At 36.1% G+C, this 18,296-nt stretch overlaps 1 protein-coding gene across 2 annotated transcripts in view; it reads right to left on the minus strand.

Annotated features, from left to right (window-relative positions):
* LOC149815001 (magnesium transporter, putative (DUF803)) overlaps positions 1–18,296 on the minus strand; it is a 57,349-nt gene that overhangs the window by 36,806 nt on the left and 2,247 nt on the right. For both annotated transcript variants that reach the window (XM_089988710.1, XM_089988711.1), the window contains exon 3: positions 10,893–11,022. In XM_089988710.1, the coding sequence (XP_089844836.1) occupies positions 10,893–11,022 (130 nt within the window). The remainder of the gene's footprint in view (positions 1–10,892; positions 11,023–18,296) is intronic.

The following is an 18,296-nucleotide window of genomic DNA, read 5'->3' on the forward strand; positions in this document are numbered from 1 at the left end:
TTTTCAAAATTTCTTATTCCTTTGATTTCAAAAGATGTATCAACGACTGTAAAAACTTTTGACACACTTGAGTTGTTATAACATTCGAATAAAATATCATGATTTGGGGTCATGTGAAAAGATGCACCAGAATCAAGGAGCCAAGAAATTTTACCGGGGTTGGAGTAAGATGATACTGCAGCTCTAGTTTAACAAGACGATCCTCTAAGAAGAAGTTGGAGAGCTTCAACTAATTGAGATAAGGATTTGGCTATTTCCATGGATATATCGTGAGAGTTGCCAACCATAGTTGTCTCCTTATTCTCTTGAGGTGTATCAATCGTAGCCGCTTTCTTTTTCAAGTAGTTCTTGTCCTCTCTTTTCTTTAGCTTAGGGCACATGTTTAATATGCCCTGGTTCATGACACCAATGACAAATGACTTTTCTTTTGTCATATTCATTTCCTTGTCTCTTGAAGTGAGGTGGTCTATAAGTACGAGAGCAGGATCCCAGCATTGAGACGACCAAAATGGAATCATCTTCACTCTTGGAGGTACATTTCTTTAGATGATTTTCTTTCATACTTAATCCCCTAATGGTATCTACAATAGAAGAATTTTCTCCTTGTGAAGGAGAGCCGATTTGGTTGATTCAAATTCGGGTCTCAGGCTATTGATGAATTGATAGAAATGCTCTACATCTATTTGCTTTTGGCGAAACTCAATATCTTTGGCACAATGCCACTTCAGCTCTAGAAAAGTCAACTCTTCTCATAGGGAGGACAAATCATTGTACTTTGTACTGTTTTCTAATGCTTTTGTCCCCTTGTGTCATGGTGCAAACTTTATCTTGAAGATTGCACACATATGCAATATCTTTAAGGAAATACATATTTTTAAGATATTTCTAAGCCTTGTTAATGTACTCGACATTAGCAAGGATAGAACATTTTTTAATGTCCACATTTTTTATAAGCCAAGACATAATCTTGGCATATCTCATTCTCTTTTCACTTCTTCTCGTAACTAGCTATAGTCTTAGTCTTTTCTCTATCGGAAAGAGGAACCTCTTTCTTATTTTCCACCTTAGTAAGGATTAGTTTAGGCTTCGAATCAGAACCATCTACTAATTGTAAAACCCGTAATTTTTAAAGATTATTAATAAATAAAAAACTCATTTTTTTATCTCCAAATTAGAAACGTGTTTCTAGCTTTTGAATTTCATTTATGTATTTATTACATATTCATTTGTTCATTGAAGCCAATGAAGGTATAATTTGTATTTATAGAACTATTTTGGGCTATAAATCACTATTTATATATATATATATTTAAATATATTTTTGATGGAGTGTATAAATTATTGAAGTGTATTTGTGTGTTATTTGGCTCTTGGTAATGATTTATAAGGTAATTTACTATTTTTGGCTAATCTTGTTATAATTGGCATTTTTTGAGTTTTTGGCATTTGCGATTGCACAAGAAAGGTTCGTTGTATTGCTTGGGTAACGGTCTTTGCGGACTTCGAAACTCCTCGGTTTTTTGAGTTTCGATTCATTGTTCTCCACATTATTAAGGTAAGATACATTAACTGAACTTATAGAGAGCATGTTTAGGCACTAATTGTGTAAGCATGATATTGCACTGAATATCTAAATGAATTGCAAATACAAGTTATGCTCACACACTTCACTTAGTTGTGGATATCTAGGACTCTTGTGATTATAGTTCGGAGATCATGCTTGTCATGATTGTAGTTAGCGGAATATGAAGTGTGTTTGCCGTAGGTACACATGTGTGTGAGTTTGAATGTCTATGCACTTATGAATGTATAATATGTACACAATGTGTGTCATCATACTTTGGTTTGTACATACTATGTTGCTTTGTGTGTTTATATGAATTTGATACATGGTGCACATATAACTACTATGGACATGTATAAGTCGTGTTTGATGCATATTGTGAATGTTATATATATTGTCTTGTCATATGATGGACTCATTTATTCTTGTTTAGAAGAAAGCATACGAATGTTATAAATTGTTTTGAACTTGTATGTCTTGTTTGCTTGAGAAATATATGTGTATTATGTACGGTAGGATGGTCAATGAGATTTTGACCAACCCTTACACAATTATATCTAATGTGATATATCGATTCATGTGGTGAAAAATGCATATGACTTTTATCGTGTGTGCAAATCTTGAACTACGTAGGAGTTATGTATGTTGAGGTTTAGTTGCTTCGTATTATGAAATGCGCATGTTCACTTATGCATGCATAAAACTCATGTTTTGTTTATGCATGCTTCGAGGTTCAATTTACGAAGTACAATGTTCTTTATGGCGATGATATGATGCGTAGGATAATATGCTTATGTATGATATGATTTAAATGCCACGTGAAATGAAATTATGAATGCATGCGACAAATGTTTAAGTTCAATAGTGAACTTTGGTTCATGAAGCCTTATTGGTTAAATGTGTGATTTTATAATTTTAATGTCATATGAAGTGATATATGGTGTGACGCTTTGATTGTATACATGTTTATGCCTGTGTTGATGGCTATTGACCTTGAGAGTGGTCAATTGTATTGATGCATGTATCACAATAGTTTTTACTAGATATGGTACCCGTTGAGGAATTGTTCCCAAAGGATTTTCTGTGAGGGTGTGCATGATCAGATCAGGTAATCTGACTAGAGCGGTAAGTCTCTGTGAGGAAGTGCATTGTCCAAGAGCAGGTATTCCACGAAGACGGTATATTCCTGTGAGGAAGTGCATTGTCCAAGACTAAGCAGATCATCCGTTTAGGGCGGTAACTCCTTGTGAGGTTGTACATTTTTCAGACTAAGTGATTCAGCGTGAATTTTGAAAATCTTTATTATGAATAAATGAAATGTTATGATGAATTGTGATGATCTTCTGAGTTGATTGAGATAGCCAGTTATGAATCTATAGATTTAGCTTTTCTATTATAGTATGATTATATATTGAACTCAGATATGATAATCTGATTCTTATTGATTTTAGATCTTGATATGAGGTTATAATTGTGACACTTATGCTAGCGTATAGGTGAATGACACATCACGTCTACAAATGACTAGTTTTGACTTATTAGGTGAATGATAAATACATCACGCCTACATAGTTTCATTATAAATGATTGTCTGAGTAAATATATTACATATATGTATCATGATTGATGTGTATCATGATTGATGTGTATCATGAATATCTAACTAAATTACTTATAAGGTATGTACGTGTGTTTTCACGTTGGAATGGTCAAATGTGATTTGACTTATTGTTTATAAGAATTATGAATGCATATGAAAATGATGCAATGATCTGAATATCTTAGATGCATAAATATATATATATATATATATGTATGTATATATATATATATACACTGCCAGTCCCAAGCCCGAATAAAGGAGGAGGGTTGCGGTAGGCTAGTAACAGCCAACATAAAAACTTAGTCATACCTTATGAATATGAACTAATATGAGAATTTCGTTGGGGTGTTCCCTACTGAGTGACGCGTTGTACTCTATAGGCCCAGAGGCAGTGATAAATGGGCAAGGGTTGTTAGGTCATCGCCCGGAAGCGACGCATCACATCGGCGCCCGGGTGTGGTGTCAAATAGGCAAAGGTTCTCTCACTTTGTTGGACGGGTGGGAGTAAAGAAGTTAGTCTGAGACAATAAAATTAGGTTAGCCACTTGGAACACAGGGTCTTTAACTGGTAAGTTGGTAGAGTTAGTAGATGTTATGTGTAGGAGAAAGATTGATATTTTATGTCTACAAGAGACCAAATGGGTAAGTGAGAAAGCAAAAGTGATAAAACCTTGGGGATATAAGATTTGGTATACAGGAATAAATAGAAATAGAAATGGAGTAGGGATTGTTATGAGTCGTGAGTTTATAGATAATGTAGTTGAGGTTCGTAGGAAGGGTGATAGGATTTTACTTATTAAATTAGTATTAAGTACGGATATTATTAATATTATTAGTATTTATGCACCTCAAGTAGGTTTAGATGATTCCATTAAGCGTCAATTTTGGGAAGATTCAGATGGAGTAGTACAAGGGATATCTTATGGAGAAAAGCTTTTCATCGGCGGTGACCTTAATGGGCATGTAGGCATTAGTATGGATGGATTTGAGAGTATCCATGAAGGCTATGGTATAGGAGAAAGAAACGAAAGTGGAGAAAAGATTTTAGATTTTGGTTTGTCCTATTATATGATCTTAGCAAACACTTGGTTTAGGAAGAAGGAGTCTCACCTAGTAACATTTAAAAGTGAGGTTAATACGAGTCAGATAGATTTTTTCCTACTTAGAAAGAGAGATAGGGGTTGTTGCATCGATTATAAGGTTATACCAGGAGAAAGTGTAGCTAAACAACATAGAGTCTTAATTTTAGATCTTAGAATTAGACAATGCCGCAAAAGTGATAGACATAGGATAGATCCTAGAATTAAGTGGTGGGCACTAAAAGGAGCTAAACAAGGTACGTTTGTAGAGCAGGTAGTTAAGGAAGCTGATTGGTGTCTCAAGGAGGATTCAGAATCAATGTGGAATAAGATAGCAGGTGGCATAAGAAAAGTGGCTAAGGAGGTATTGGGTGAGTCTAAAGGTGGTGCACCGCTAGGTAAGGATACATCATGGTGGAACGACGATGTCAAATTAGCTATTAAGGTTAAAATAGAGTTATAGAAATCTAAGTAAGAGTCGTGATAACGAGAATTTGGAGAAGTATATGATAGCAAAGAAGGAAGCTAAAAAAAAAGTTTGAAACACGAGGTATAAGGTATATAAAAAGGTTTATGACAAGTTGGATACCAAAGAGGGCAAGAAGGATATTTATAGGCTTGCAAAGATGAGAGATAGAAAATCGATGGATCTGGGTATGGTTAGATGTATCAAAGATGAAACGCAAAGGGTTTTAGTCAAAGATGAGGAGATTAAGGAGAGATGAAAAGATTATTTTGATAAGCTATTTAATGGAAGTCATGCTCAGGTTCTTAGAGACTTCTCCATTCTTTTTCATGAAATGAATTGTGACTTCATGCGCAAGATTCAAAAGAAAGAAATTACAGAGGCTTTGAAGAAAATGAAATCAAGAAGGGCAGTTGGCCCAGATGGTATACCTATCGAGGCTTGGAAATGCTTGGGAGAGAAAGGTTTAGAATGGTTGACAAATTTTTTTAACAAGATTTGGCGGACAAATAAGATGCCTAATGAGTGGAGGAAGAATACTTTGGTGCCTCTATATAAGAATAAGGGTGATATATAAGATTGCACAAACTATCGTGGTATAAAACTCATGAGTCATACTATGAAACTTTGGGAAAGGGTGATTGAGTCTAGGTTGAGGAAGGTTGTCATGATATCGGAGAATCAATTTGGTTTTATGCCTAGAAGATCAACTATGGAAGTTATACATCTTCTTAGACAACTTATCGAGAGAAATAGAGAGAGGAACAAAGATTTGCATATGGTTTTTATTGATTTAGAGAAGGCATACGATAGAGTACCTAGGGACGTTTTCTGGTGGACAATGATGAAGAAAGGTGTTTCTCTCAAGTACATTAGTATAATTAAAGATATGTATGAAGGAGTACTAACCAATGTTCGTACTTATGGAGGGGTGACAACCAATTTTCCTATAACGGTTGGGTTACATCAAAGATCTACTTTAAGCCATTTCCTATTTGCTATAGTGATGGATGAGCTTACGAGATCAATTCAAGAAAATGTGTCGTGGTGTATGTTGTTTGCTGATGATATTGTTTTGATTGATGAGTCTAGAGTTGGGGTTAATGCTAAGTTAAAATTATGGAGACAGACATTGGAAGCAAGAGGTTTTAAGTTAAGTAAGAGTAAGACAGAATATATGGAATGTCGGTTTAGTAAGCAACGAAGTAGTGATGGGAGTGTAGTGAAGCTTGGTGAGCAAGAAGTACCGGTGGATGATTGTTTCAAATATTTGGGATCTATCATTCAAAAGTATGGAGAAATTGATGGAGATGTAAATCATAAGATAAAGGTTGGGTTGATGAAATGGAAAAGTGCAACTGGAGTGTTGTGCGATCGTAGAATGCCATTGTGGTTGAAGGAAAAGTTTTATAGGACGACTATTAGGCCCGCTTTACTATATGGTACGGAATGTTGGGCTGCCAAGAGACATTATATTCAAAAAATAAGTGTAAATGAGATGTGTATGCTTAGATGGGATGTGTGGAAATACAATAAAAGATAAGATTCGGAACGAGGAGATACGTAAGAAGGTAGGCATTGCACCCATTAAAAATAAGATGAGAGAGAATTGTTTACGGTGGTTTGGACATATTCGACGAAGGCCTAATGATGCTCCAGTTAGAAGGATGGAGAAATGGGAAAATATATTAGTTAAAAGAGGTCGGGGTAGGCCTAGGAAGACATGGATGGAGGTGATAGGAAAGGATATGAATGCTTTGAAGCTCACCGAGGACATGGCATTGGTTAGAAATGATTGGAGGAGAAGGATTCATGTGGAAGACCCAGAATGATTTTCTTTTTTGGTTCATATCGCCGACCCCAATTGTTTTGGGATGAAGGCGTAGTTGTTATTGTTATATATATATATGCGATAACTTGTATGACTTGAATGCATATAGATTATGCTTTATTACGTGAGTTAAGGTTGAATATAATATTAAGTGATAAAATGCTTTTAAATGCTTTATGTTCGAATGCTTGAAATGAATAACCCATAGGACGTTGTTCCCTTGTCTATCACTTGACGATGGATGAATAATATATCTTTACCTTTAAATGCTTGATATGTTTTCTTTAAGTTTGAGTTTGGGTTGCTTTACCAGTCTTTAGCGAGTCTGACCTCGTTTTATGGGGGAGAGGTAATGCAGGTAAAGTATGATGAGTAGTTGGAGCGAAGGGTTGGTCGAGCTGCATCCTCGAGGGTCCACTCTTACCATGCGATCTTAGTATTCATGATCTTTTTGTTTTAAGTACTTGATCATGTAGAGACTGAAGTATTGTTTTCATACTCTGATTTGAAATGAAATTAAAATTCTTCATATTTTAGTCTTATATTATACGTTGTTTGAAATGTGTATATCCCGTACATTGTGATTTGATTGTTATCTTTAGTGTAACCGCATCCAAAGTCTTAACCGTTTTTAAAAATCGTTTCCGCATTATAAGATCTGATTTACTTATACTTATCAAAAAAAATTGTTTCAAAATTTCAATATTTGAACTATAATTAAGGTTAAAAATTTTGAAGCATTACACTAATCCCCACAACCCTTTTCCCCATATGTGATGGTTCATAATAGAATCCCACATAACATAGGTAGTATCATTAAATTTGATGGGCATTATGGTGAAATTATCTTTGTATCCATTTTTACAAGGAAAAGAGAGTTATTTTTATAAAGAAAAGAGAGATAGAAGGAAGAAGAAGAGAGAGAAAAGAGTAGAGAGTAGACAAGAAATGGATCACAAGCACTCCACCACAAATTTGGAGAAGATGCACCACCAAGCAAGCACCAAAAAGGATCAGACAAACACTAGAGAGAATACTTTCAAATGCTTGATCACGATCACGTGTGCTTGGATTTGAATCACCAACAAGCTTTATCACCAAGCTTTGATACCATGTAAGAAACCAAATAACCTTCAATCACGAACCAAAGTGTCCACCAATATCAACTAAATACAAGTGTTCTCTAAGGAACACACTCACAAAGCCCAAAAATGAGTACACACAAGAAGGCTCACAATATAAAAGAATAATATTTTATTGAACATCATAAGTATGCAAAAAGCATACTTTTACAAGAAAGAAAGACCCCTACTTATATACACAAGAGGGAGAGAAGAGAGTGTTAAGAGTGAGAGAGAGAGAGAGACAAAGGAAAGAGAGCAGAGGACCTCCCAACAACTAGATTTCTAGTTGTTGGACCCAATCCAACGGCTAGAAATCTAGCCATTGGTTCCTAGTCAACTTAGGTTGACTAAGTCAAATAAAAGAAAGAAAGAAAGAAAAGACAAGAAATATAAAATATATATTTATATATATATAGAATTTAACAAAGGGAATATGGAACGGGAGTCAAAATGGAGTGTCCATATGACATAGGTTAAAGTAAATATCATATCAGTGTCACCATGTGCTCCATTTGGCCACTACTGACTCTATCTTTATTCTCTGCTTGTTATCTTGTTTGTGACATGTATATCATCAAAATGTTAGGGTGAATCACACATGGAGACCTTTGATCCATCTTAACTTGCATGTAAGTGTTAAAAAAAGTTAATGGATTTTTTAGTGCAAGCATTCCATCTAACCAACACAAGATTTCCCATAGAGTTTTTCCTTTGTCACATGGTTGCATGAACAGACATAGTTATTATATTGGGAATCATGTGATATAAATAGATGATGCAGCACCACATGGCTCATGTGTTCCCCGATGACTAAATAATGCCTAGGTCTATTAATCACAATGCATTGGAGCTTTGCTTTCCAGAAATATGGTCATCAAGACTCAGAGGGTATTCATAATGGATGTATGTTCCTGTATCAAAATGAAATAATAATTTCCCGATAGTTGGCTATCATAGCCAGGTTCTTATTGGTATATGGCTACACAGTGTGTAAATAAGGTATTTCCATCACACATGGCGCTAGAGAATTTCTATGAACACTTCTGGTTGGACGAGGGTGTAATGAAAAGAGGCGGAAGCACCAATAGAGCAAAAGTCACTCTTTAAGAGTGACCACTAGAGCCACGAACACAAACACCAAATGTGCACACACAAAACTCTCAAATATAGAAAATGACTTAAAGTCATAAGTTGGATATTATTGAAGAAAGGAAGAGAAGGGTGAAAACCCCATGCTTACAAGAGGAGAACGCCTCCTCTATTTATAGAGGAGGGAGGCTCAAAGAAGGGACCACAAGGGGCCCCACTCTTGTAGTCGTTGGGAGACCCAACGGTCTCTGACCGTTGGGTCTCCCAACGACTACAAGAGTGGGGCCCCTTGTGGTCAAACAAAAGTAAAAAAACAAAAAGAAAAAAAGTAAAAAAGGAAAAAGGAAAAAAGAAAAAGGTAAAAAATAAAAAGTACATTGGCTGTTTTACAAGAATACCCCTATCGGGTATTTCACTAAAAGAGAATATGTATATATATACATATATGTATATATATACAGATGTATATGTATATATATATACATATTTTAACAGAGGGTTTTAATTCACTAATTTACAGGGGCATTTGCATATGAATGACATGACTGGCTTTTGGCTTCCCATGAGAAGGGACTTTTAGTCTAATTCATATATTGGTAGGCATTTGGAACTAACTTGATCATTGTCTCTTAATTGTAATAACAAAAGAATATTGGTACGTGCGAACAAGCTGAGGTAAGAAGAAAAGAACACCAGGTACAACCCCACCAATCCTCTGGTACAAACACACCACCCCACCCCTCCCAAATGATATTAGCTTCAATAAGTATAGTTCTATAGTTTCAGCTTTCTCCTTTTTTGTTGATTTTGGCTTTAGACAAGTTCTGTTGTTCTTTCCTTTTCCTTTCTTTGGATTGCTTATTTTCTTAGCTTTAAAAAAAAAAATTGACTCTAATGTTACTTTTACATTCTTGGTTAGCATCTCAAGTTTTCTTTGTTCCTATTTTTTTTTAATTGTTAAACTTGAAAAGCAACCTTACATTCTTTTGTGGTGCTGTGGAATATTGTTGTGCTCAATGTTCATTGTGTTGAATATTTGTTGTTCTTTGTCATTAAAATCAAACTTAGTGTGTGCTGAATATTTACTTTATTGTATGTATGCATGTATATGTAAAATTGTATATGTATATATAGAATACAAATTTGTTGCGACTTCAGAAAAACACCTTTGATTCTTCCAATTTGCTAAGTTGAACTATTTGTTATGCTATATATATATAGGGTAATACAACTGTGCTAAATGAAATATGCTATATGGGTTTTTCGGCTTTTCCGATGTTTTTTCGCAGTTCTGACCCCATAAACGTGTTGGGCATGGTTGATTTGCTGGGAATCAGATCTGGATCATGTGTTTTTGATGAGAAAAAATGATATTTGGATCCTCAAAAATTTACAAAGATTTTGGACCATTGATTTTTCGAACCTTAAAAAAACCCATCCATGTGTCGGAATCGAACGCTTCAAGAGCTGATGATTAAGTACATAGATCACATCTGCATGGTCAGAATTTAAAAATAAGATTAAAAAAAACTGAAAAACCCATTTAGCGTGTCTCATTTAGCACGGATGTATCACCCTATATATATACACATTGCGACTTAGCCAAATTAGATCGGGATGGTTTTCAGGTCTATTCATTGGGTAAATCCAGAAAATGAATAATGTGGGCCAACTCAGACAAGTCAATGAGCCAACCGCCGGCCTTTAAAACATTGATTGAAGAGGGTAACTGTCAGGAAATGGAGGGATGATCACATTTTAAGAAAGAGGTTGATCGCTGCAGTCAAAGCATTTAAAGTGGTCTGTCCATGTTTTGACATGGGCAGGCCACTTTAGGGCTGTTGCCGGCATTGAAATCAAATCCCTATGTCAAAGTATTAGAAATAATTGGAGTGCATGGCAAGTTCATCTAAAGGACAATGGTTCTTCCTTTTTGTTTCCAAATGTGAGAGGTCAAGATGACAAATCCATTCATGTAAAGAAGATATCAAGAAATAGAAAAAAATTCAAATGATCCTTAGCTACCTTCTCATACCCATTCCTCTCAATTTGATTAATTAAGCAAACCAGTTGAGTCAAACTTCAAATTATTTAACAGAACCAGGTCGCTAAAGAAATTATTCAGAACTTTATTACCTATTGTGCCAAAGCCAGCCAGTGCAATCCCCAACCAATCAAGAGCATACATAAGCTCTTTCAAATAAAAATGTGAAAAAATGGACAGTATTGCCAATCCAGATCCAGAAACAGGTTGTATAATAGACACCTGCACAATATACACACGCATTAAAGTGTAGTAGTGCAACGAAGTTCAAGCAAATGATTATGATAAAAGTGTTACAATCTGCAATCTGAATTTGCTTTTCATACATGAAAAAGGCAAAACGAACATTCAAAAGATGCTAAAGGGTCAAGCCAGCTCAAGAAGCCTTTGTCTCAATTTTGATTGAGATGGCAAGTAAAGCATATAAAAAAAACATTGCTATGTCCGTAAAAAGTAATGTGACAAGTTCAGCATCTTTTTTACCAAACCTAACATGACAATGAGGATCTCTTGAAAAGCATTCTGATACGGGTACTGCCTTCTTCCAAACAAAGTTGCCACAGGGGGAAGCGAAATCGAGAAGCAAGTGAGAAATGAGGGGTTTATAAGTACATACAAAGTGGGAAGCGAGAAGTTAATAGGGAACATTTAAGAAGTTTACTTAGAATTGCATAACATGTTAAGAAGTTATATTAAAATAGGTCAACTATGGTAGTGTTATTATAGGAACCACAACTCATTATGTAAATATATTTTTTTAGTGACAATTCAATTCTCATGTAGAAAATCTAATGTCCTCCAAAGCGTGCTTCTGTGATAAGGAACCATGTTTCGGAAACGGTTAGTTTTCCAGCTTCTGAAGCAGCTTCACAAGAAGTGAGCTTCATAGGATAGGTAGAATCTTCTAGTAATCATGGTTTCAAAGCTTCCAATTAAAGCTTTATTGAAAGACTACTTGGACATGTCCAATACCATCACCATGAACAGGTTGATACGTAAAATGGAAATAGAAATCTTGATGCACAAGCATTGAATGGAGAAATCCTCTGAAAGAGCAACTAAACAGAACTTTAGCTAAAGAATGTACAAAGACAAAATCTCCTAAGGACTAAAGTATTATAGGGAAAACATTGTTCATAGGGGCAGGTGAAAAGCTGAAGCTGAATAGAAAACGTGGCTCACCTTGCTAAAAGCTTAGCTTGAGCTCATTCATTTACTAAATGGGCCAAGTTTGAACTTAAGTAAGCAAGGCTTGTTTAGTTGAACGGGCTATGCTTAACCTTGGTAAGAGCTTCATAAGCTTGTCTAGGCTTGTAAAAAACATTATTTCAAAAGGGTCATTCATGTAATGGTAGGGTCTCTTTCTTTAAGAAGAGAAGTGACAAGGTTGAAGTTGAACCCCATAATAAAGTTAAAAAGAAGACACATTAGGGGTTCGCTCAGCTCGGCTGGGCTGTTCAAGCTTGTCTCAGACTCAAGCTCAAGCTGAACTCAAGCATGGTGCACCAATACCAAGCACCTAGCCATGCTTGAAGAGCCCCGGCTTTGGTTCATTTCGCTTGCATGCAGCCACAACTGTGCATCTTTCACACTCACTTAAAACTTTTCACAGTGAACAGGGAATCATCATTTTGGGGTTAACTGTACCATATGGGTAAGGTGCAAGTACAGGGTATGAGATGAGTATGAAGGGTATGGCATGGAGATTTCTAAAATGATGCGTATGTAGGCGTTTGTGCATGTGTAGGGATATACAAACACATACAAAAATACACAAGGATGTTATAAACTTTACAAAATATTTTAAATATAAAGTTATAGACTATTAATTACAAACTAAATATCCGAAGCAAGTCAAAGGTATATAGTTAACTAACAAATAATGATCAACAAAACCCAGCCCATGCACAAGGATGTTATAAACCATGGTTGCCAGTCAAGGAAGCGGGAGCGGAAAGCAATATGGGCGGAAGCGGGAAACGAGGCACTTTCAAAACTTTAGGAAGCGGGGGACGTCTTAGAAGCGAATCAGGAAGCGACCTAGGAAGCGAGGGAGAAGCGAAAAAAGAGAAAAAAAAATACAAAATACAAAAAAAGCAAATAGAAAAACATTGTCTAGTGAAAGTAATCACTTTTTTCATATCAGATTCCATTTGATAAAACATTGTTTTGACAGCTAGTGAATTGTGTATAATGGTTATTTTGTTTGCTTGGTGGCACATATCTTAGTTGTGAATATTCCCGTTTGATTTGTGTTTTCAACCTTTAGATGATATACCCTACTGCCTATATGCCTGTTTCTGGTTATTGTCATATGGAATTTTTTGTCTGTTGATTACTTGGTGGTACTTGATTCACATGCTGGTCGAAGAACTTACTGTTCAGTGTGTATTACGATAGCTGATACAAGCAAACTACCACTGATATGTGATAATAGCCCTGATATCTCTTTGTTTCTTTTATTATTCACTTTGTTATACTTCCTTTTTATTATTGGTTACAGCTGAATGTCACACAGATCCCACTTTTTATCTGACAATGCCCAAATCTCTAATGGTGTATGCTGTCTAAAGGTCTTTACCAGAGTGTAATCCTATAGTCTCTCTCTCTCTAACTATATATATGTGTGTGTGTAATGTTTCTCCATAGCTTTGTTTTCTTTTTCTTTTCCACGATAGTGAGATAGTGACTACCATCTGAAGTATTATGGTTAGTTTTGAGGTGATTGCTTACAGAGTAAAAATCAAATGGGTGTCTTGCTGCCAAAAAAGGTGGTGATGATCTTCTTGCAAGAAGCTCAGGCATGGCTTCATCCTCTTTCATTTAATAAACAAGCTCAAGCTTGAGCCTAGTTCGTTAAACTTGTTTACAGTAAATTAGTCTATAAAGTGTTTTGAATCATAGTGCAAGGACACTTCGTTTTAAATGAGAGATGACAGGTTCCAATCTCATTTCCTCTACCTTATCAAGTAATATGTTACATCTGGCTTGGCTCTGCTCAAGCTTACTGGAAGTGAGCTTGAGCTTGATTTATTATAAAAAATGAAAAAGCGGGGGGGGGGAGCGTGTTTCCCATAAATGGGAAGCGCGCTTCCCATAAAAGGGAAATGTGCTTCTCAAAAAAATTGGCGTTTCCCAATGCGTTTCGGAAGCGTGAAGTTTCGCGCTTCGGGAAAGCGCACTTCCCCACTTGCCTAGGTGTTTCCGGTAACTCTGTTATAAACTTTACAAAGTATTTTAAACTATGTCACAGGGATTCGGCTAGCAGGGTGCCGCACCCGCGTCGACGAGACTCAACGCGGGTGCGGGTGCGGCACCGGGTGCGGTCAACCCGATCCTGGGTGCGTTGACCGCACCCAGGATCATTTAGGTCAATTTTTTTTTTTGGAATTTTTTAAAAAAAAAAATTGCCCTATGAAATGGGCTGCGAAATTTTTTTTTTAAAAATTCTGCTGACAGCTCCTACCTTTTCAAATCCTTTTTTTCGTAAAGGATTTTCTCTGCTGACAGCTCCTGCCTTTTCAAATCCTTTTTTTCGTAAAGGATTTTCTCTGCTGACAGCTCCTGCCTTTTCAAATCCTTTTTTTCGTAAAGGATTTTCTCTCTCCCCTTTATATATATATATATATATATATATATATATATATATATATATATATATTACATTTTTGCCCCTGCCGCACCCCCGCACCCGGGTTTTTTGGAAGTGCCGAATCCCCGCACCCGCGCCCACACCCGCACCCATGTGACATAGATTTTAAATATAAAGTTATAGACTATTAATTACAAACTAAATGTCTGAAGCAAGTCAAAGGTATATAGTTAACTAACAAATAATGATCAACAAAATCCCAACCCATGCCCAAGAGTGAAAGGAAATGAGAATCTCCAAGAATGTTCTTCAAATCACCAAAGTGGATACACAAAAGAGCCACAATAAGATCCACCAAAAACACCACAAAAAACCACAACACACACAAAACCAACTCAATGGGCACACAAGGAACACTCACAAATATAAAAATATTAATTTATTCAAGAGGAAACCATGCAAGAAGCATTACAAATGGGAGGGGGTTTCACCCCTATATATACACAAGCAAGAGAGACGTTGGGCCTCTCCCAACATCTCTTTTAGTTTGACTAGTCAACAAATGTTGAATAGTTTAGTACTAAACAAAAAGTAAAAAACAAACTAACCTAGTGATGCAGAGCATCCGGGCCATTCCACACTCTACGAGGAGCAAGAGGAGGATTTGCCGATGATTACGCGATCCGAGAAAGCTTACCCGAAAAGATCCAATCCAATTTTGACCCATTTGGGTCCAAACGGATCTTGAGGGCATTTTACTAATTTCATTTTCATAATTTTATGAGAATTCCGGTTTTCACATCTCAGAAAATTTATTCTCACGATTGGTTCATATTTTGTGATTTTCGGAACCTAGAAAAATATTGTAATGTTCTTATTTTAGTTATTTTTATTTATTTTTATTTTTTTATAGGGGCCGAATCTTATGGATCTGAATAGTTTCAGTATCCAATAAGATTTCTTTTGAGGTACTTCAGGGTGTAGTGGGTTTATTGGGTAGGCTTGTTTTGTTTTTTATCCAGATCTGGATCTATTTTTGTTTGGAGGCCCACATGTCATGTGGTCACTTGTGATTGGGTTTTGAATGAGGTGGCAACTTGAGTGACAAACCAAGGACCAACCACCTCATCTCAAACCCATTGGTTCTTCTAGAAGTGCCACCCATATGGGGATTTCCTCTCTCTCTTGGTGGCTCTCCATTGGCCACCCAAGAGGATAGTAAGACAAAAATTTCAAAAGATGGTCTTTTGTTGGCCTCTTGGAAGGTAGCCTCCCAAGGGACCAATGGCAGCCACAACCACTTTCTTCCCTCTTTAAAAGAGCTCTAGAAAATTGTGAAGAGGTTTTTTCTGTTATTCTAAAAATTTCTGGAAAATAAACATGTAAGGAAATGGGGAGGAAACATGAACTTGTGAAAGGTGAGTGAACGGCGACTCTTTGCAAGAATCGGACATCCCTTATTGTCGAACTTGTGAGCCTTTGTGAAGGTTTGGGAACCTTATGCGCGAGAGCTCGAGAATCTGGTGTGTGAGCAGCCTTGGAGCTGCAGCTGATGTCTTTTCCTGAACTGGCATTAACTTGCTAGGTGTGTGGCAGGATGTAATGAAATATGCGGAAAAGCAAAGAGTACATTAAGCACTTACAACATCCACTAATGAACAAACAAAAGGGCTAACACCCAAACCCACAAGAGACAACACAACATAAAAATATAAATGTCTCTTATTGAAAAGAGAGAGAGCTCTCAAGAGTGAAAAATACAAGAGGGGTTCACCCCTATTTATACACAAAAGAAGGAGAGGGGGATGGCCAAGAGGCCTTAAAAGGAGAGCCACCTAAGGGCTCCCCATGTAGTCGTTGGGAGCCCCCAACGGTCACAAATGTGACCGTTGGGGGCCCCATCGACTACATGGTGGGGCCCCTTTTGTGTGAGCAAAAAACATAAAAAAAGAAAAAATACTTTACAAAAAATAAAAAGCAAAATAAAAGAAGAAAAACAAATACCCCTATCGGGTACTTGTGAAATGACTAAAATACCCCTATCGGGTATTTTAGACAATTACATATATATATATATATATATGAATTACATGTATTTTAACACAGGAAACCATCCAACGTTGTGCGTAAGGGTGCCTTCTATTAAAATATGTATATATATATATATATATATATTCTTAAATATGAAAGAATATATATAATGCCCAATAAGGGCATTTTGGTTATTTCACATTGTGTAATTAGGTTAGTTCAATAGGAATAGGTTAGTTCAATAGTTTTTTTAGTTTTTTAAATAAATATATTTTTTATTGTCTTAAGGGGCTCTATGGGAGCTCCCAAGTGTTGGAACGTGATGATTCTGGACCAGATTTGGATCCAGACCTGGTCTGATATTTGCAATTTATTTTTTTATGTGTGCTGGACCATATTACCCTTTTCTCTTGGTTGTATATTTTATTTGTTTAAGGGTATTATTGTCATAATGTACAATTGACTGTATTATAAATATTTGTGATTAATGAACCCACGTTAAGCAAGGATTCAATGTGGGAACACTGCAGCCCTAATTCCTCCTCTTCTCTTCTTTTCTTGGGTAACATGATGGCTTGTTCACGATCTGATATTTCTGTTATGGTATCAGAGCAAAGTTGATCGTGATCACTATTGTTTCATCAAAGGTGACTAGATCGATTAGTTCGATTTCTTTATCTGTTTTTTTTTATTTCTCCCTGTCGATTCCTCTTCTTTCTTATTTCTTCCTTTCTTCTTCTCCCTAGTCCCTTCTTCTTCAAGATCGCCATTCGTGGTTGATCAGATCTGACGACAATCGGATCTGAATCAAGATTCAAGATTGTCATTCGTAGTTGATCAGATCTAACGTCAATCATATTTTAATTAAAATTTATATATTTTGTTGAAGAGAACTGATTCAGATCTAACGACAATCATATCTGAATTAGATTCAGGAATCGTTGCTTATTTTCGATCAGATTTGATGTTATTAAAAAAAATGTTCAATCTGACGTCAACATATTGGAATTCATGTTGCATTCTCTGATCTTGTTTTATTTTCTTGAATTCTTCACTCATGGATCCCACTTCTAATCATTTATCTGCCAATTTGCTTGGGCAACTTGTGTCTGAAAAGTTAACAAATTCTAATTTTCTCACCTGGAAACACCAAATAATTCCTTTTATTCGGAATCATGATCTTTTAGGTTACCTTGATGGATCAATTTTGATCCCACCTCAAAATGTGATCCAAGAACAAAAGAATGAGAAAGGGGCTCTGGTGTCTACCACTACCATTCGAAATACAAAATATATTTTGTGGATAAAAAGGGATCAAGCCCTTGTTGCATACATTACATCAACATTATCACAGTTATTGAGTTTGATGGGTTTTATGGTGACATTTTCATTGTCATCCATTTTTACAAGGGTTAAAGAAGATAAAACAAGAAGAAAATGTCACGAGCACTCTACCACCAAGCGAGCACCACCGATAAAGAGCACGAACACTCCTCCACCAAGTAAGCACCATCAATCTTTTACTTGAAATACAATCACAATCTCACAAGCACTTGAATAAGAATTGCAAAAGAGCTTCAACTCTTTTAAATTTTGAGTAGCATGCTTCCCAATGCACCGAAAACAAATTCAGCTTGATTGTCAAGCTCTGATACCATAAAAGGACATGAGAACCTCCAACAATGTTCTTTAAATCACCAAAGTGGATACACAAAAGAGCCACAATAAGATCCACCGAAAACACCACAAAGAACCACAAAATAGGCTCACATATAAAACCCACTCAATGGGAACACAATTTACACTCACAAATATAAAAATATTATTTTATTCAAGAGGAAACCATGCAAGAAGCATTACAAATGGGAGGGGG

Source organism: Nuphar pumila, chromosome 15 (assembly GCF_984573655.1).
Source record: "Nuphar pumila chromosome 15, dmNupPumi1.hap1.1, whole genome shotgun sequence".
Taxonomy (NCBI): Eukaryota; Viridiplantae; Streptophyta; class Magnoliopsida; order Nymphaeales; family Nymphaeaceae; genus Nuphar; species Nuphar pumila.